Consider the following 21,592-nt stretch of genomic DNA (forward strand, 5'->3'; position numbering starts at 1 on the left):
TCGTTCCCCAACTTCCCCTAACTATAAACACTCCAAATTACCCAACCACCCCCCCTTCCCCTCCCAACCCCAAGATAACCTCCAACTCCCAACGTTCCCTCCCTCCCAACTGATGCCTAGCTCCATCCCTGGATCTCCAGCACCCCTGCATCTACCCCTTTTCTCAGCTCTTGCCTGTACTCCGGGCACAGCAGGGAATTGTAGCCCTACTGGCGCTTTAGATACTCTACCTACTGGGGTTAGGTCTCCTACATCCAGTGTCTCCTATATTGGTCACCACTCACAGCGCATTTGTGGCTCATAGCTTCCTTATACATTTCTATATTCCAGTCCAATGAGTCCACCTGTTAAGCATTTCAGTTGATTAAATCTGTACTTTACTAAGTCTTGCCCCCATTTCTGATCTATCCATTAGAACTCCACCCGCCCCCGCAATTTCAGGTATGGCGCCGGGTCACTTTTCCTATCCTTCTCCTTGGCCGTCTCCATACTCCGGGAAGCCCTGAGCGTCCAGCCAGTCTGTCTCCTCCTCCGGGTGTCAGAAGTGTGCTTTGCTTGTAAGACCTTACGTTTTGCAGGGTACAAAAGCATGCATTTGAGGCCAGTTGTCCGCAATCTTCTTTTCACCGCCACGTAGATGTACCGTTGTCTCTGTACCAACATAGTATAATCCGGGTATGCAGTGACCGTCGCCGATGCCCCTTGTTATTGTTCCACCTTTCCGGAAGAATTCCAGGATCTTTTCCCCAGTCTCCGTAATTCAGTATCTTTGCTATGATTGCACGGGATGGGGCTCTGGGTTGGGGCCTCCTCATTAGGGCCCTGTGCGCTCGTTCAATTGCGAATTCTTGCGAGAGCTTGCCGGCCCCAATTTCCTGGATAAGCATATATTCCACATAGTCTGTAGGATACAGGCCTTCTCCTTCCGGCAAGCCTACACGCGTATATTATTGCGTCTCGCTCTCCCTTCTGCCTCCTCGGCACGGTTCTCCAGATTGGTCACTTGCTGTTTCAATATATGGACCTCCTTAGCGTTGGTTGTGCTGACCTCCGAGTTAATTTTCACTGCGCTCTCCAGGCCGCTCGTTCTTCCTGCCAGCGCCCTTACATCTTGCCTAAGTAAGCTGACCTCTATCCCTACTGCATCAATCTTCGTTTCAAGGGCCGCTTTCAGGTCTGCCATCTCCCTCCCCCCCCGCCCCCCCCCCCATGAGGATTTCAGTTCAGTTATGGCTGCCAGGATCTGGTGTTCACTTATCGGCAAAGTCGAGCTTTCCGGTGTAATGGCCGTTACTTGTGTGGGTGTGTTCGCGGTCTGTTGTGGCTTGGTAAAAATATCCATTGTTGGCTGCTTGCCTTTTCCTTTGCCGCCTTTGAGAGCCATTGCACTGTACTTCCCTGGCTCAGCCCGTCCTCAGCTCAAGATTGCGTGCTGTCGGCTGTATTTTAGTTCTGGTTTGGCCCGCGGTTGTAACTTCTCATGTGCGGAGCTCCTTGTGGCGCTGCTTGCTGTATGCATTTGTTCCTTAGTGTGTAGGCCACTCCGTGCGTGGCCGCAGTTCTAGCTCATCGACTTCTCGGGCCCACCAGTTCTCAACTGTTTAACGGGGGTCTAGGCACTACTCCAGTTCTGTGTTGGGGCCTTATCAGTCTCCCCTAGCCCCTGTCCTGTGTGTCCCACGTGCGTCACTTCTCTCCAGGCAATGGCATTTGCCAGCTAATGGGATGTATTTATTTTTCCTCCCGGGACCTGGGTGCCGTTCAAGAGGGTGAGCCGAGTCTGTTGTTGGCTCTGCTAGTCTTGTACAGCGGCTATTCTGGCTATATAGCATTCCTTGCTCTCTTCACCAGGGGTGTGCTCCTCATTTTTCGCTCTCCTCCTGGTCCATCACTTTTCTTGTTTATGGGGAGTGTGCCTCCATTAACTATCTCCTCCTGCGGCACAGCTAGCTTCCTCTGCACCTATTATTGGTCCTCTGCACCAGGGGCTTAATTCCTGCCTCTCCCGCTTTGCATCAGCTTCGTGCTATCCCCTTGTCTCACTTCTCCAGGGCTCCATTGTCTTGTGCTGTGTATTTGCAGCTTCGCTTCGGTGCCTGCTTCGTTGCCCGCGCCCTCTGGTCTCAATCTCCTGGCACCCTGGGGCTCAACACCCAACTTTCTTTTCTCATGGGGGGGGCCATCTCTTCCGTGCCTCCCGCCCGGTGCGTAGCACAATAGCAATATTTCAGAGGTCCATGCTCTGGGCGCACTGTTCCATGTAAAAGAAAGCGCGTTGTCTACAGAAGTAATGGTGCATCAATGTTTCAATTGTTCTTCTTGTAGCAAGGTTACAGACCTTGACTTGCAACATGTATCAAACTTTTCCAACGGCGGTGCTCACTTTCCCTCCGTGTCTACGTTTCCGTGCAGTCCGCCGGGACTTGATTTCGTTTTCTCTGCGGCATGTTTTGAAAGTGCTGCAATCACGTGTTCGTTTTACAAACAATTACTTTATTCGCACCAACCGCACTCTGTGTTTTATTTGCGTATTCCGCTCCTGGGTTCATTTATGTGGCCCGGGTTATTGGCTCGTCCTGTCCCAGTTATGGGTGGACTCTGGGCATTGCAGTGTAGTTGTCCTTGCGCCTCCTCGGGGGTGCTCTTCTCCCTCCACACCTCCTCCAGGGAAGCCCCCACCGCCTCTATCACGCTGGTGCCCCAGAGCGTACCGTTCGCCTTTGTCGGGTCTCCCAGCGTACCCGCTGTGCGAGTTTTTGGTGCCTGCTGTATTTAGCACCCTTGGCGAGGACGCTGGTTTCTCTGGTCAACTCGCTTTTCTTTCCGAGCACGGTCCTCACGCCCAGGGGCTCCTTTGTTCGGGGTCCACCACCATTTTGATTGTAGACCCGCGGCGTTCATCGGGAGCTTCAGAGTTCCATAACTTTTGATATGTCTTCTCGATCTACCCGCGGCAACGTGCATCAAAGTCTGCTGTCTTTCATATTGCAGTCATCTTCTTTTCTTGTTGATTCTTGAAGTTAAAAGGCATGCACCTGTCCGGATCGATTATCGGATGCAGGAGCTCACAAGGAGAGCAGCCTAGTCCATGGCTGCCAACCCACTCCCCACTGTCCATCACTAACTTATGAAACAAAGAGAACAATTTTAATAATAAAAAAAAGACGATTACAATATAGTGCAAGGCTCTGTCAGCATATGTTGTACTGACATTCTCCACATTGTGATTAAAACCAGTGCTCGTTTCGAGTTACTTACTGGTATGGACATTGTTGTGCCGACCTATAGAGTTCTCATTGATCATTTTTAAATCATGGCAAGTCTGTAAATTGGCAACTCAATCACACCCTCAGAACTGAAGGCTTAGGCCTATTTGACTGTCTAAAAAGAAAAGTTTGTAACTGTTGTAGGTGTACAAACAACTAAAGTATTCCCCACACTAGGCGTGGCTTGGCCAACCCCCCATTATACCAAAAAGAAATATACACACATTGGTAAATATGTACATGACAAAAACTATTCACACCTCAGAGAGCTTACTCTAGGATAGGTGCGTTGTTTTTAGTTTGAGTCTAAAAGCTACCAATGAAATCACCTACCTCAACTATCACTAAAAGCAAAAACTCCCCATCTACCGCAGGTCAGGTCCTCACATTTGGCTCTCTCTATCCACCCCTGATCTGCTAGGCCCTGAAGACCCTCGCATATGGAAACAAGGCATAGTCACCATACGCTAGCGATACGACAGTCACGAGGTTCAATTTCCAAGTACTAGGGTTTATTGCAAAGCAAATATATATTCTCTGTTGGCCGACTGGGTCTAACGTCTCGCAACGTGTGTCACCCAAACCTCGTGAGACGCAAAAGAAGGAACATTTTACAATAGTCCCATATATAAGAAAAAACAATCATACAATCTCTTTGTGACACATCAAAACCGCCTATAATGCATCTTCTTGAGCTAGGGTTCGGTGATTGACAATCATGACAAATATGACACACTTCTTACCCAATCTACATTACTCGGTTTAGCAACAGTTGCAATTTGCAGTAAGCAGACATAGTTCTTTGTTATGAAGAACACAAGGCACTTGTTCAGCGAGGATACAGTGTTCGTAGGAGACACATATTCCAAAGCGTGCTACCTACTGGTTTCTATTCGGGAACCAAGGGTCAGCCTGATCTGAGGAGAGCCCCGAAGGGGGGCCGCTAGGAAAGTATAATTCATGCTTTACCGGCCTGTTTCTACAGCTTCGGCGAGACCGGCTGGCACCTGGGCCGCTGATTAAGTACCTCGGTGCTCGCCTTCAAGGACTTGTGAGGGAGGAAAACAATGTATTCCTGTACTGTTTGGCAATTCTGTCTGGGCCGGTCTCTCAACATGTAAAACTGTAGCCTTGCTCCGTGCATGAGCTTTCGAAATAAAATACATTTTGTAAAGCGTTGAACAGAAAGGAAGGGAAAGCAAATGGCGGATGTTACAGCAAAAATGGACGCCCTCTGGTTATGCTGACGATTCCCTATTGGCGATGTAGGACATATGATGCGGTTGGTTTTCGGCCAACATAATATTACTTCTATGCTTTGGTAGGGTAGTTTCTAGACTTACAGATCCCCTCTATAAATAGGATTTCCTCAACTGCAACCCTGCATTGACTGCTCCCTATGATTGCTATTATCCTGCTTGTATCTTCACACCATCATGCCCCTGCCCTTAGCCTTGCATCACCCCATTGAGGCAGTTAAAGATTACCCCCTGTACCACAAGTATTGCGCCCCCTGATCTTCTCTCTTGTAAGGAGTCCCCATCTGCACACATCGCAGCCCTTGCCTGTTCTAAATCCAACTACCACTTGACCTCTTAATCAGGCAATTGGCATTTTCTTTCTTTCATATCAGGAACTTCACATTATTTTGGAACTTAGAAGCTTAATACATGCCAATTTTGTGATATTGTCTGCTTTACAAATCTTGAAAAGTGTCAACTTTACAACAAAGGTTGTCCAGGGCACAGCACTGGGAACCATTCACAGTAAAGTTACGCAAAGGTAAAGGGATGAAAATGTATCAATGGTGTCAACACTCCCCACACCATAACCTCCTAACTCAGCCATCCCATCGTTCCAAATCAATACACCAGAAAAGCATAGGCTAGATCCCTTTTACCTTGTTCATCACAAGAATGCTTGGGAGTCCAGGGTACTTGGAGAGACATTTTAACAACTCTGGGTGGAGTTGGTGCCGAGTCCAGATATCTGCAATGTCCACCAGGACCAAGACTGAAAAAACAAAGAGCACACGAAACTGTTACTACATTTACCCAGCCTAGCCATGCATTGAGGGCTCAGCACACATTATAGAATTAGTAGAAATTATTTAAGCCGTTATTTGGGTTAAACCTATTATTGCGGATACGTGACTTGCAGTTTACACACTGGTTTCTTCAACTCTATACGGCCTAATAAGTAAATATACAATTTTTTACCAGGTGCCCTTTTCTAGTTTAGTTGAGTAAAGGGTACTGCTGTATCAGTGTTCTAAGCCCCCAAAACTATGTGCGCACAGCACAGAACCCTAAAGTGCTTTACAATAGCCACAATTTGTTAACACAATGCGCCGCCACTAATGGTTGGAAGGCCTGGTTTCTCAATCTGTGAGCCAGTTTCCACTATGGAAGGGAGAAAGGTGATAGAATGATATGTCATGGTGTCAGTCTGGCCATTAACTAAAAGTAGAAGCAACAAATTAAGGCCTAAAGGGACCTACTGGCTATACAGCTTTACTTTTGAAGGCTTCAAACTATCAATAATATTTTTGCATAGATTAGGGGAGTACAAATTGGACCCTTCGAGAAGATGCTGAGGGGGTATTCAGTGTAACATTCTGTACAGAGCTTTGAGCGAAGGAGTCAAAATGGAAGTGTGTGCAGCCCAAACTCATTCAAGTAACATACTAAACTGTATACCTTACTTTTAATTTGTATGCTTTCTTCTAATTGGTGACAACATCTAGAAACTAGCCAAATCTGTACTTTTACTCTTAAAAGGGTACTTTGATTAATTTAAATGATTTTACAAGGCAATTTATATACTTTTTGATTGCCTAGTTGGTTAAGCAGAGTGGGTTTGATGTGAGAAAATGTCATTTTATTTCAGTTCTTGTGCGGTCAGGAGATGCCAAAAGGAGCAGCAACAGTCACCCTCTTTATTTTCTGCTGGGAAAGCAAGGAAAAGGGCCTGTTTCCACCAGAACCCATACACCTACCTACATTAGCAGTTTTCATGGAATCCCAAGGATCCTGATGCAACGATTTCTCAAGGTTATGCCTGCAAAAGAAGCACAGACACAGACATCATGCCCCAATAGAATACAGCAAAATAAGTTTGCCTGGAGTCTGAATCCTTCTCACCATCACGTGCAGCGTTAAAACGATTTTACAAGTTCTCTTTCAGAATTGTACTTCCCGTGCTTGCCGATCTTTACTGACACCATGTTCAGCTGTATTAATCTGCATCTAGGTGCGACCCAGGCCTTCCTTCCACCCATTGAGCAAGTCTGCAATAGTACTACTCAAGCAGAATTAAATCCCCAGCCTTTGTCCTCAGGCACAACAGACACTGCAGACTTTTCAGTGGATAATACCGTAGTGCTAGGCATCGGCCATGTGTTCTGCTCACACTCCCAGTCCCTTTCCTGGACACCGACATGACAAACCACAAATTCCTCCCAACAGCAGAATTATTTGTGGGCACCACCTGAACCCAGAACCCTCCTCAATGGCCAAACTGGTCCATTTATCTTAGGTTGTTCCTCTGTGCCTTATCTTTGGGCCCAGTCTATGTAGTGCCTCCCCCCACTTAGGACCCAGTGCAAAGTGGATTATCATGGCATTCCCTTCAGCCCCACCTATGCTCTGGTCCCTAGCTCAGGCTCTGAAAAGGCAAAGCTCTGAAGCCTCCACCTTGGGCCTGGTCCTTCACCTTAGTTCTTGTTCAAGATTTGGGACCTGCTGCTTGGATGCTTCTCAATCCATTGGGGCAGGTGGGGTCCTCCAACTCAGACCCTACCAATGCCCTAAGAATTCTTGCAGGTCATTGCCACAGATACTACTACTCACTTTGTAATAAAAAGGTTAAAACCAATCATGACTGAATATTACAGTCTTTCTGCACTCCCCAAATAAATGTTGAACCTCTACTTACTTTTTTGCATTGGTTTTGCTTGTGAGGCCTGGGGTGTCAAGAAGGATCTAAAAGTTGGACGGCAGAGCATATGCATTAAAGTGTAGTTCATCCAAAGCATAGCACTTCTAGAACAAAACAAAAATACAGAAAACGCAAACTAGCTTTCCCACCCGCCAACTAAGTAGTAATGTGGAACATGACAAATACAATCATTTGAGAACACAACATGTAAACAAGACTAGTTTCGCAGGCAAATTTGAATCCATCCCCAAGTTGTTCCATGCCATCACCCAAGTATGTGCTGTAGGCCGGTTGCATGTCTGAGAAGCTCTATGCTAAAATACCTTAACAGGACAGCACAATCTTGTCCTTGAGAGAAGGAGTCAAAGTAATTTCTCAGTACAACTCAGTCTGGGTTGAACATTTAAGATTCTAAAAAAGCAAATAAAACACTGTACCGACAAAACATCCCTTGTGTTATGTCAAGGCATCAATGAAGTAAGACACAGACAAAGTTCAAACAAACTATATTTATTAACTTAAATGTCAGGATGGTAGAAGGCCTAAGTTGCCCTATGCTAAGGTGGGATTTCCCTACCTGAACAAAACTAAGGAAAGTCTGAGTTAAAGAGTTCAACTTAAAAGTCTGTCTGTGTCCAAAGCCTATTCTTGCCTCATAACTAAAGCTAACCAATGTGTGGGGATGTCAATAACAAAAGAAATGGTGTTCAATGCAAAGTTGTGAGCTTCTTCCAGCTCCCAGCTCTCTTTCAGCTCCCCTTCACCAAGTGCAAGAAAGTTCCACAAAAATCTCAAGATCACCTTTCTCACGTTCAAGGTAATACAGTTCCCAACAATCCTCTGGGTTCCCTTCCCCCGGTTTCAAGCAACAAAGCTCAAAAACAAAGGAGTCTTGGGGCTCCGTTCTCAAGACAGCACATGCAGTTTCTCAAATCTCAGGGCTCCCTTCTCAAACACTGTTAACTCTGCCACTTATACTTGTTTCAGTCTTTTCAAAAGTGCCACATAACTCGAGATCAGCACGACCCTCCTCCTGGTTTGCTTCACCAGTTCACTTATAATGCTTCTCATTGGTTTGGTTTCAAAAGGTCTTTGGTTTTCCTTATTCAGGGCTCACTGGTCTAGGCGCAGTTGTCAGACCACATGGACCACCCAACACAGGTTGCGCAACCAGAATCCCTAGGCTCTACAGCCCACACAGGTTCTTCAGCACTTGCCCTGGTGCACCATGTCACCTTTATGTATCTCAATCTTTTTTGGCCTCTTGGCTTTATATTTAATTTCAGAACAGAAGAGTGAGCAAGGTCAGGAGAGTCTATCTGCTGAAATTCGACCAATCTAATCCTGGCTGGGTCCCCTCATGCGTGGGTGGACACAGAATTATGACAAAATCTGTGTTTTTGCACTTGAGAGTATTTATTTTCAGTGCAGTTCGGTGTAGAAATACACTGTAGTTTTTTAAAAAACATAGGACAATCAACATTTAAAACGTACAGAGTGTAGTACCTGAGTGCTCAGCAATCAAATGCTCAATATTTGAGTAAACAAATTCTGTGTTTGTACATTCTCTACAGGTTCCTTGGGAAGGAAACTAGAGAATTTAGTGGAATCATAATCAGGTAAATCACCCTTTGAGTGTGGGCGCATTTACGAATTGAACAACATCATATATAACATGTCAACACGACAGTGTGTCGGCCATTTTGTGAGGAGCTGGGTGAGCTCTGGTAGCGTAGGCCTTCATCAGGACAAAGGTTTCTTTTTTTAAACGTTTGTTTATTGGCAGGAGGTTAAGACAGGTACAGCACAGATAGCATGTAAATAAGCAAACATCACAGCACGTATACGCATTGCATCACAGCTATTATCAACAGCACATCTTAGAGGGGGTGGACATTGTGGAATAGCACGTATGGGTCGTACATCAGGATGAGTCTGGTGAGTCTGGCTGGGCTGGTGAGGGGGAGGGAGGGGAGGTCCACTCAACCTCGTCTTTGTTATTCAGATAACTGCAAAATTCCGACCACACATTTCTAGGGCGGGAAGGCATGGGCAAGGATCCGATGTACTCCTCCTCGCATGTTTGTACCCACGTGAGGGCCCTCAAGCACATGCTGAGGGTGGGGGGGGGGGGGGAGTGCGGCGCTTCCAGCATTGTAATATACATCTTTTGGCAACAATAGCACTTACATTCAAGAATTTTGACATTATCCTTACATTTTCTCCAGTCCAAATACCAAACAGCAAGGCTAATTGGTCCATCTCCACTGGGGAGCCAATTATCTCCGAGAGCGCCTCCGTCACCTCCACCCAAAACGTGTTCAGCGCAGCACAGGACCAAAACATATGAACATGATCTGCGCTGTTCGATTTGCATTTCGGGCATGTATGTGCAGAGGTGAGCGTGAATTTTGCAACTCTGTACGGCGTGTAGTAAAGCCTATTGAGAAGTTTGTATTGTATGCAGCGGAACCTGAGGCTAAGTGAGACCTTGCGCGTGTGTGCACACATTTTGCCCCACATTTCGTCAGTGATCTCCGTTTCAAGCTCCCTGGCCCATGCTTCCCGTGGTTCCGGGGACATATTCTCTAGTTTGCCCATCTGTATTTCAGGCGAGTCTGGAGGTTCCTCTGGGAAGGAGGGCCACATTGCCCGTACCGCTGCTCTCAGCCTGTAGTGTTGCAACAAGTCAAGCGCAGAGCTGGGGTGGCCGGGGCGCAATGTTCGGGGGGTAATAAATGAACCATCAGGATAAAGGTCAGTCAGGGCCCGATATCCCAGGCTTTCCCAACGCTGAGAGAGATGTGGATCGTGTGTAGGGGTGAGGCTGGGAAATTGCCATAAGGGGAGCCACTTATAATATGGACGCTGCTCTTGACTGGAGGGAAGGATATTATTCCATGCCCTGATCGTGGTGGCCACCTGGTCTAATGGGGCATCCGCACAAAATCCAGAGTGTAGTAGTAAGGTCATGATGTGGGTACCGTCCCCCGCCATTTTCTCCAATTTAACATGTGGGGGCGGATTTGGGTGTGTGTACCAATGGGTAGCATTTTGGCCCCTGCAGCGTTCCAGTATAAAGTTAGATCAGGGGCATTAAAGCCCCCTTTTTCATAAGGCAGGGTCATATGTTGCCACTTCTTGCGGACCACCCCGGAGTGCCAGAGAAATTGAGCTAACACCGTGTGCAGCCTCTTGAAATACTGCTTGCGTGGCCACACTGGCGCATTCGCAAATATATAGAGAAGCTTGGGGACCGCGATCATTTTTATTAGGGAGAGTCTGCCTGCAAGGGATAGAGGAAGATTGCGCCACTTGAGCATCTTCGATTCGATGAGCTATGCCGTTGCTTCGTAAATGTCTGCCAACAAAGAAACTTTAGCCAGTGACACCTGCACCCCGAGGTACTTGATTCCACCCGGGGACAAGCGTAGGGGGAATTCGCAGGACAGTTGCTGGGTTGTTTTAGTGAGAGAGAAGATTTCGGATTTAGAGTAGTTTATGGTGAAGCCCGAGTATGTGCCTATTTTTGTTATGTCTCGAATAATGGGGTCCAAGTATGTGGAAGGTTGTCTGACGTAGAGGAGTACGTCATCCGCGTACAAGGAGATGATTTCCGGTGTATTCTGCAAACGAACACCCTTACGAGTATGTCGATCCCTGACATGATCGGCCATGGGCTCAATGGCAAGCGCAAAGAGGATGGGGGAGAATGGGCAGCCGTGTCGGGTAGCCCTGTGTAATTCAAAGGGGGAGGAGGGGACGGAGTTGACTAGCACCCTTGCCGACGGTCCCATGTACAACAGCTTTATATAGGAGATCATATTCAGCCCTATTCCCATTTTTTCCAAGGCAGCCCATAAATATTGCCATGAAACCATGTCGAACGCCTTTTGAGCGTCTAATGTAACTGCCACTGCGTCCGCATTCGGATCAATTCTAGACAGCACGTTAAATAGACGCCGGATGTTAAGTGCCGTAGAGTGACCAGGGACGAATCCGCTTTGGTCGGCATGGACCAAGTGGGGCATGAATGGAAGGAACCTATTGGCAATTACCTTAGCAAAGATCTTCATGTCAGTATTGATGAGGGACAGGGGCCTATAGGAACCACATTCGTCTGGAGGTTTCCCTTGTTTAGGGAGGACGGTGATTAATGCTTCTCTTAAAGAGGGGGGGAGGGTATGTGAACGAAGTGATTCAGTCCAGACCCCATGTAGTATGGGCGCTAATATGGCAATATGCTCTTGATAGAACTCGGATGTGAGCCCTTCGGGGCCCGGGGCCTTGCCCTTAGGGAGATCCGAGATCACCTGGACTATCTCGTCTAAGGAAAACGGGGCTACAAGAAGTTCTTTGGTGCTTTGAGAGATCAAGGTCATAGGGATGGACTCTAGTAGGTCGTCAAGGTCTCGGGCTGTGTGCTCAGGCTGGGGACCGTATAGGTTGGCGTAAAAGCTGGCGAAAGTGTCAAGGATGGCCTGGTCCAACCAGTATCTCGACCCCTTCTCATCGATAATACTACTATCCGGGTCCTACCTCCCTCAGACCGCACCAGTTTAGCCAAGGTCCTGCCCGGCCTATCCCCCTCACCATACCTTCGGGCAGCCGCGGGGCGGGCATAGTATCTCACTTCACTTAGGGCATGTGCTTCAAATTGTTCCAGTTCTGTCCTAATCTTCGCTAGGGTAGTAGGTGCTGGATTGGAAGCGCTCTCTTGTTCTAGGGTTTTAAGCTTGGTTTCAGAGTGATTTAAAGCCTGCCTTATCGCTTTGAGGACCCCTCCCTCCCTAGAGATGCACATACCTGTGATGTAAACTTTGAATGCCTCCCAGCGGGTCCCCTCGGGCGTGTCGGAGGCATTGTTGTTTTCGAAGAACAAGTTTATGTCCGCTAGTATCTCAGCCCTAAAGACGATGTCTGATAAGGCGTCAGATTTGAAACGCCAGGCGGGACGGGCCCCAGAGGCATTACCAAGTTGGATCTGTAGCAGCACGGGGAGTGGTCGGAGAGTGTGTGCGCAAGGATCTTAACATCAGAAACCCTGCCCATCCAGTCGCCCGACGGAGGAATAGATCTATTCTTGAGGAACTATCGTGTACCGTAGAGTAAAAGCTGTAGTCTCTCTCCTGGGGGTGAAGTGTTCTCCAAGCATTGTGTAAATTCAAAGAGCCCATGTGAGTTAGAAGCCGTTTGGCTGCTCGGGTTATGGGTCTGCGGGCAATGGTTGTTCTGTCCAGGGCCGTATCGAGTATAAGGTTCATGTCTCCTCCCCATATAATGGAGACATCTACATATTTCATGAGAATGGCAGATACTGTATCTATAAATTCGGGGGAAATCAATGTTGGGAGCATACGAATTCACAAGCAGGCATTCTTCGTTAGCTAAGGTACAATGTAGGATCACATATCTGCCTTCTGGATCGATGTGGGATGTGTGAAATGTGAACCCTACCGATTGTGGATGAGGGTGAGGACTCCCCTGGACTGAGTGGAGTACTGAGTATGGTATCTGTTGGGGCCCCAGGTCTGTGCAAGGTTTGATGACAAGAGTTTTTTAGCGTGTGTCTCCTGCAATAGGAGAACTTTGACCCCATGCCTCTGTGCATACGCCGTTATCCTACGAGATTTGGTAAAATTGGTCAGCCCCCGTACATTCCACGTAAACACTCTAATAGCCATACTAAAGAGTTAAGCAACATCTCAGATGTAAAATCTCACTTCAAATATCACCAGGAGCGCTGTGTTGAGGCAGACCTGCCACCTTTTAGTACCAGTCAGGACCATCCTGCCATTTTGTGTAAAACAAACCCCAACTGTCCCTCCCCCGACCCTCACCGCCCAGTAATAACTAGCAGTGCATTGACAACCACCCTTAACACAAACTGCGTGCCATCCCCAACTCGGCAGCGCCTGAGAAGTAGCCCAACCGGGGCTTGAACACAAACCCACCGCCGTAAACGGCATTGCAGCTGCAGTGGGGGCTGCTGCTGCTGTCTAGCCCACCAATGTTAAAGCTTTGCATGATAAGACATCATTTACATTTTTCAGCATTGTTCAAGTAGTAAAGTAGAGGTTACAAGAAAAGGATAAGCATAGTTTTCAGGATAGCAAGGACGAAATTGGAACTACCTCAGGTCAGTGCGGCCCAACATGTGGCAACAGATACATGGGATACAGGGAGACCATTCCCGCAGGAGATAAGGTACTAGATATGGCGCCAGAAGACCAAGGCAGACCAACAAATGATATGTCCAGGGGGCTGACATCAGTACGCCAGGTGAACAGTCTCCCGGTCGCCCCGTCCACCAAAGGCCAGCAAAGGAACCTGGGGGTTACAGCATCAATCGTCGTCCATTGGTCCCTCTGGAGGATTCAACAGTGGGATCTGTGCTTCGATAAACTTAACAGCCTCATCAGAGGCCGTAAAGAAATAGCTTTTATTGCGATGAATGAATTTCAGTCGGGCAGGGAAAAGCATAGAGAACTCTATTTTTCTATCTCTCAGCATCTTCTTCACCCTGCTAAATCGGCGTCTCTCCATCTGGACTCCCACCGAAAAGTCAGGGAAGATCCTGATGATTTGCGACTCGAGCCGCAGCTCCCCTCTCTCTCTGGCCAAACGGAGTATGTGATCCCTGTCTTTGTAGCTCAGTAATTTTGCAATGATTGGCCTGGGGAAATCGCCTGGTTTAGGCCGGGGTGCCAGAGAGCGATGCGCTCTTTCAACTGTAAAGAATTGTGAGAGCTCAGGGTTGCCAAGGAGATCTTTGATGAGTTCCTCGACCGCAAGTTCCATGCGTCCCTTCAGAGCAGATTCAGGAACCCCCAACTATGCGAATGTTATTTCGCCGTGACCTCGATTCGAGGTCATCATTCTTGGCTTTGACCCGTTTCATGTCACGGACGAGCTCTGTAACTGTGTTTTGAAGAGTATGAATGTGATCCTCGTTGGTCCCTATCCTTTGCTCCGTCTCCGTGAGCCTGGTCCCATGTTGGTCAATTTGAGCTCGTAAAGAGGCTACATTAGCATTGATGTCGTCCAGCTTTTCATGGAAGGATGGAAAGTTTTTTGCCATGGACTCCATCATGGTGGTTAGGTCCGGTTGCGGGTGGTCCGGCAGTGTCTCGCTATCCTCCTGTGCTGCCGAGGAGGATGCCAGGTGCGCCCGAGGCGCCACCTTGGCAAACGTGTCCATAGCGCCCATCTTGTTAGCACCTTGCGCTCTGTTGGACATGACTATGGTGGGGAGTCCCGCTCAACCTGGCAGAGTTGGAGGTGGACGGCGGCTGAGGCGTCACGGGGGAGATGGTGGCAGAGCAGCGGCTGCGGTCTGTAGGTATTGAAGGTTCAGAGATGCTGATATTATGCCGACTGGGCGGGGAAAGCAGATTTCGGCGAGGCAGCAGAGGTGATGTAGCTGTGAGCCAAGGCCAGCCAGGGGGTATACGTGGGTCCAGAACAGCACGGGTCTCGTGGGGAGCGCAGGCCTCGCTGATAGAAGGAACTGAGGGGCCCCAGCATATTCTGTGTGAGTAATGACTTTCTGGGGTAGGCTCAGGCCCAGGGCGCCGAGCCGATGGCCAGTCGACCCGGGGACCACACACAACCAAGGGAATGACACCGCAATCAATCGCACAATAAGGTGAGTGGGGCGCCTCCCCTTACAATGGCACCCCGAGGTTGTCAGTTCGCTGTAGGTGCCCCGGCACAATGATTTGTGGAGCAAGATGTGGCTGGGGCGAAGAGGTGGGTGCGCGACCACCACTGCCAGGTAGGCTGCGGCACCGGTGGCAAGGTAAGACGCAGGAGCCACGTTCCGCGGGCATAAAAGTCAGCCAGGAGCCGAGCTCCCGTGCAGGCAGCCCCAGAGTGGGCGATGAGGGCACACAGGACGTGATAATAGCAGCTGGGGGGAGTGGGGGCCCGCACCTGGAGGGATGCAGCGCACCCCCCAGCACCCACCTTGCAGCCTTTAGGGTGGCTAGAACCACGTGTCCTCTGGAGGCTAATGGGCGCAGGTCCGCAGTCGGCAGCAGTCCAGCCGCGTGATCCTCGTGGACGAGGGAAGGTGGTAGGAGTCTCTGCACAGGTGCCTCTTGGATAGTGTCGCAGGCACCGACCCGCCGCGGGGGAGTGACCGCCGCCCGCCGGACGGTCCGGGTACCCGGCCCCCAAGCAGCCGCAAGCACAACCAGCCAGCACGGCCCGCACAGCCCCAAAAGCCGGGCGGGAGGTCCGCGCTCGTATGCGGAGGCAGTGGGCTACAGCCCAGCCCGCGGCACGCGGGGCCGATCAGAGCGCTGCACCGCCACGGCAGCCAGGAGCCAGCAGCGCCGGGGCGCCCGCTGCAAGTTAGCGATCCAGACGGCAAAAAGCCTCGGGGTACAGTCCCCCCGGGTACCAAAGAGGAAGCGAGTCCTCGCAGCGAGGAAGCACCACAGGTGGCCGCAGACAGTGGCGTAGCAGGATCAGGTGCCGCTGTACTTCCAGGCGGCGGCGGAGCCGGCGGCCACGAGCGACCGCGGAAGGCCACGACGAGGCCACGCAGGTAGGCCGCACGCAGATGTCAGATGTGCGGGCCCCGGCACCGATTCAGCCCCAAATTACAGGCACGCGTAGAGGGCGATGCCAGCAACAAGAACGTGGTAGTGGCTGTAGCAAGCAGTCAGGATTAGCGCCGATGTTGGAAGGATTCTGGTGGGCCACGACGGAGCTCACAGGCTAAGCGGCCATTTTCCTTGGCTGCTCAACAGCACCCCGGACAAAGGTTTCTTGAGGGTAGAGTATCCTATGCCGTCTGATGGGATGAAACAGACGAAATGCGTGTCAGGATATAGTTGGTCGGAAGAATCCAGTAGTAGATGTGTAAATGAATACTAAATAGGAGGATCCGGTGCTTACCGGGTCCGCAGAGCACAATGGCTGAGGGTAAGGAAGTGTTCAAATACACTTCAACACGACGGATGCCTCATCATGTGTATATGCGCAGTCATTTCCGTCAAGAGATGAGGAATGATATAATTAGGCGCATAATTGGCGTTGGATGCTGGCCGCCGGCGGTGAGTGATCGGCCACAAGAGGTGCGTGCAGGTCTTAGTTTTGATAAATGGCACGTAACCTCATAGACGGTGCCATTAGGGTGTTAATAATGGTGCCGTGTATAGAAGGAGTGACACTGAAATGACCGCAGCGTGCGTGTCTGGCGGCCCAGTTTAATGTTGCAGTGATTATCAAGGCTATGTCAGTGCAGGAGTGCATGGAGAGAGACACGGTTCTCAAAGGGGGTGATTACCCATTAAAGAGCCTATGGTGTCGGGTAAATTGGAAACCTCACGGGTGTGTGTTAAGAGGTCCGGGTCACTAATGATGGTGCAGGCGCACGGTGGGAGTCAAGCACATAGAAAAACACGGTGCTTGAAAAGGGTCTGTGATAGCTTTTGTCCCTGCGAGCAAAAAACGCTAATGTCCCCGAAGCGGGAGTGCGTGCCCCAAATGCAAGGTGTAGTGTTGCATAAATTAGGGCCCAGAGAAGTGCATGTGGATGAGGCTTACCTGGAGAGAGCGCGAAGAGCTGCCTCGAGACGGGATCCCGGCAGTACAGTGTTATCTGCGAGTCGGCATCCAGCACCAGTCATGATAAGGCGGTGGCCATGATGAGAGGTGCCTACCTGGGTGCCTGTTTGTAGACGGGACAGACCTGTCTAAAAGGGAAGGGACCCTGCTGCCAGGGAAATATGCTAGAATCGTCAGTATGATTCATTAGGGGTGGCAGAGCCTGATACGTTAAGTGCCCCAGGTATGCCAGTGATGGGTACAGGCACTGGGTTGGTCGTGCGTGCACCGTCATGTCGGCGTGCCGTTGCCAAATACTGGGTTTAAGGGCTATCTGTACCAGTGTGGCAGTGTACTAATACAAAGCTGGATGGCGGTCCAAGGAGACAGGGCACCCACTGGGAACAGTGGTAATAGAACATTTTACAAAGAATCTCACCAGTGGATCCTGAAGGGCCAGTGGTTGTACATCATTAAACAATCAATGCTTCCATTCCGCATTTATGTTTTCCACAGTAGGGTTCCAAAGGGAATAGTTGTTATACATCATTTTACAAAAAATGCTTCCATTCCACAGTTATGTTCAAACCTTCTTTGACAGTGCGGAGTTTGTGGACCCATTTCTGCTCTAATCTGGTCCTGGTTTTGTTGAGGTCACCACCTCTTTTGGTGGAGCCTACTGTCTGTATTAGGCACCACTTTATGTCCATGTTGGTGTAAAGTGGTGCCTAATACAGACAGTAAGCTCCACCAAGAGGTGGTGACATCGACAAAACCCTGACCAGATTAGAGCAGAAATGAGTCCAAAAACTCTACACTGTCAAAGAAGGTAAAATGATGTATAACAATTATTCCCTTTGGAACCCTACTGTGGAAAACATTAATGCGGAATGGAAGCATTGATTGTTTAATGATGTACAACCACTGGCCCTTCAGGATCCACTGGTGAGATTCTTTGTAAAATGTTCTATTACCACTGTTCCCAGTGGGTGCCCTGTCTCTTTGGACCTCCATCCAGCTTTGTATTTGTACACTGCCACACTGATAGAGATAGCCCTTAAACCCAGTATTTGGCAACGGCACGCCAACATGACAGTGCACGCATGACCAACCCCGTGCCTGTACCCATCACCGGCACACCCTGGGCACTTAACGTATCAGGCTCTGCCACCCCTCATGAATCATACTGACGATTCTAGCATATTTTCCTGCCAGCAGGGTCCCTTCCCTTTTAGACAGGTCCACCCGTCTACACACAGGCACCCAGGTAGGCACCTCTCATCATGGCCGCCGCCAAATCATGACTGGTGCTGGATGCCGACACGCACTCTAAGCTAACACTGTACTGCCGGCACCCCGTCTCGAGGCAGCTCTTCGCGCTCTCTCCAGGTAAGCCTTGTCCACATGCACGTCTCTGGGCCCTAATTTATACAACACTACACCTTGCATTTGGGGCACGCACTCCTGCTTCGGGGACATTAGCGTTTTTTGTTCCCACGGACAAAAGCCATCACAGACCCTTTTAAGCACAGTGTTTTTCTACATGCTTGACTCCCACCATGCACCTGCACCATCATTAGTGACCCGGACCTCTAACACACACCCGGGAGGCTTCCAATTTCCCCGACACCATAGGCTCTTTAATGGGTAATCACCCCCTTTCAGAACCGCGTCTCTCTCCGTGCACTCCTGCACGGACATAGCCTTGATAATCATGGCAACAGTAAACTGGGCCGCTAGACGCACACGCTGCGGTCATTTCAGTATCACTTTCACTGTCACGGAGTCCTACTCCTTCTATACACGGCACCATTATTAACACCCTAATGGCACTACCGTCTATGAGGTTACGTGCCATTTATCAAAACTAAGACCTGCACGCACCTCTTACGGCCGATCACTCACCGCCGGCGGCCAGCATCCAACACCAATTATGCGCCTAAGTAGATCATTCCTCATCTCTTGACAGGAATGACTGTGCATATGCACATGATGAGGCATCTGTTGTGTTGAAGTGTATTTGAACACTTCCTTACCCTCAGCCATTGTGGTCTGCGGACCCGGTAAGCACCGGATCCTCCTATTTAGTATTCATTTACACATCTACTACTAGATTCTTCCGACCAACTATATCCTGACACGCATTTTGTCTGTTTCATCCCAACAGACGGGATAGGATACTCTACCCTCAAAAAACCTTTGTCCTGATGAAGGCCTACACTACCAGAGCTCACCCAGCTCCTCACAAAATGTTCGAAACACTGTTGTGTTGACATGTTATATATGATGTTGTTCAACTCGTAATTGTGCTCACGCTCAAAGGTTGATTGACCTGATTATGATTCCACTAAATTCTCTAGTTTCCTTCCCTAGGAACCTGTACAGAATGTTCAAACACAGAATTTGTTTACTCAAATATTGATAATTTGATTGTTGAGAACTCAGGTACTACACTCGTTTTAAATGTTGATTGTCCTATGTTTTTAAAAAAACTACAGTGAATTTCTACACCGAACTGCACTGAAAATAAATACTCAAGGGCAAAAACACAGATTTTGTCATAATTCTGTGTCCACCCAGGCATGGGGGGACCCAGCCAGGATTAGATTGTTCGAAATTTCAGCAGATAGACTCTCCTGACCTTGCTCACTCTTCTGATATTACTGTACCCACCTGGGCAAAGCAAGGCAGTAACCATGTACCCTTTTGTATACTAGTTTATATTTAATTTTACACTTCTCTGGCTACTACTTGTCAACCTCTTGGTTCTGCCATTATGTGTCACACACCTCTTGCCAGTCTGTGGCATTGCCGGAAGGCATTCACTCATAAAAGTTCACTTTATGTCGGTCTTGTTCGTACCCTACCTTTCAATGGCACCCCTTCACACTTGCGCTGCTTTTCCAGTAGTTTGCTTTCACATAGGCATTTTGGCTTTGCCCATAGAGTTGTATTGCATTCAGTATTTAATATGTCTAACTTCAAGGTTCCATTCAGTTCGGTATTCAATATGTATCTGTTATGTTCAATTTCATAATTTTCTTCATTTCAGCACTTAAGATGTATTCTTTATACTTAATTGAATATTTCTGTTCAGTTTGGTATTCAATATACATTTGTTGTATTAACTTTCAAAGACCGCTTCTTGTTTAAGGTCCGTTAGGAGCGCCCCGGTGCCCAAGTGCTTCTCTAACACTCACCGGCTCTCTGCGCCTCCTTCCAATGTCCTCCGTACCTTCCTCTCTGCTTGCAAGCCCTTCTCGCATTCCAGGCATTTTCCCCTGCACGCCGGCAACGAAAGAGATTTCTCTCCAGATGCGGACGGTGTCCCCTCTCTCACTGGTTCACCCGCAGCTCCTGCTGCTTGTGCTTTGTGCTGGAGGCTCCCACACCTGTGGCAACGGCACGGCCCACTTGTATTCGGCCCCACAAGTTCCCTGGGGTATTTGCCGGCATCCTGGCTCCAGCTCCGGTACCACCGCGGCTGCCTCCATGCAGGCCTGTTACTCTCTCTCTCTGCTGTTCTCCGACCCTCATTTTATACACCTGGAACCACTTAAGTTGCAGTTGTGGACACCCTTATATATGATATGATTGGTTATTTATAATGCGCTTAATACCCAGAGGTTTCTAAGCACGGACCCGGGGATCGAACCTGTGTTGCTCTGTGTCGTCTTGCTTCCAAGGTGAGCACGTGGCCCCTTAGCTATCCTCCCGAGACCCAGGTTTACCCGACTATGATTAAGGGAACATGTCTGATTCTCATCACACTCTGCAGGCATCTTCTTTGTCCCAGTACCAGAGTGATAAAAATGAAGGTGTAGTGTTTAGTACTCTGTATCCTCTACCTCGTCCCAGTACTTTTAAATGTTAAATGTGGGGAAATGAGGGGAATAGGTCTTGCCACAAAGGTCTGGGAAGTGTTAGGTTAGTCATCAATATGGAACGGGGATACCATGTCTTGCCTGTGGCCATCGCATTCCCAATCTCCGAGGACGCTCTACCCAGGTGATCCTCCCTCGCTTTTACACCCCCAGTGTTGGGATCCAAGAGTAAAGGTCTTTCCCTGGTCAACAAGAAGAGGACCCATGGGTTTTAGGAGAGACAACACCCTCAGGTTTCTCACAGTTACCATGCTCCAATAACTTCATATTGAAGATATCAGTCAATTCAACAAATTTCACTGAAAGTTAAAAATAAAAAATAAACTCACAATCTGCGTGTCTGCATCAGTGATAACCCCCTGTGCTTGGCAGCGTGTTGTGTGCACCTTTTTGGAGACAGGAAACACCTGTAGGATAGAAGTAATCAGCGTGTTAGCACTTCATTGATCAATACAGTTTAGCAACCACCCACACCTCATATCCAGAGAATGAGCTCACCTTTCTGCCCAGGAGTTCGTTAGAAAGGGTGGATTTTCCTGCATTTGGTGCTCCAATGATGGCCACTCGCAGAACCTTGGGATTTTCTGGCTGGTCTGGGTGATGAACCAAAAGGCAGTCCTGTTCCTCTAAAGGAGGGGGAGGGGGAGGGAAACGTACACAGAGCAGTCAACAACTCCAAAATGAAAACTTAAAAATTGGGCAGCTAACTGTTGGGCACTACCAAGAGTCTGTACCTCATCTTGAAGGCTATATTGCCCATGAATCAAAGTAGTGCGAAATTGTACTTTAAGCCTGTTCCCTTGATACAACAGTTAGGGCAAGGCATACCCCTTCACGCAGCTGCCAAGAGGCTCTTCTGTTTCAGGAAACCTAAGCTCTGTGGGATGAAAATTTGTCTTGAACCGAGAACAAGCAGTCATCTAATTACAAAATAAACACAATAAG

At 48.8% G+C, this 21,592-nt stretch overlaps 1 protein-coding gene across 2 annotated transcripts in view; it reads right to left on the reverse strand.

Annotated features, from left to right (window-relative positions):
• The window catches only part of ERAL1 (Era like 12S mitochondrial rRNA chaperone 1), a 72,557-nt gene that overhangs the window by 13,289 nt on the left and 37,676 nt on the right, over positions 1-21,592 (reverse strand). For both annotated transcript variants that reach the window (XM_069615308.1, XM_069615309.1), the window contains 5 exons: positions 21,146-21,273; positions 20,977-21,054; positions 7,203-7,249; positions 6,265-6,326; positions 5,167-5,279 (listed from right to left, as the gene is read on the reverse strand). In XM_069615308.1, coding sequence (XP_069471409.1) covers positions 5,167-5,279; positions 6,265-6,326; positions 7,203-7,249; positions 20,977-21,054; positions 21,146-21,273 — 428 coding nt within the window. The remainder of the gene's footprint in view (positions 1-5,166; positions 5,280-6,264; positions 6,327-7,202; positions 7,250-20,976; positions 21,055-21,145; positions 21,274-21,592) is intronic.

Source organism: Ambystoma mexicanum, chromosome 9, assembly GCF_040938575.1.
Source record: "Ambystoma mexicanum isolate Mex_15411 chromosome 9, UKY_AmexF1_1, whole genome shotgun sequence".
Lineage (NCBI taxonomy): Eukaryota > Metazoa > Chordata > Amphibia > Caudata > Ambystomatidae > Ambystoma > Ambystoma mexicanum.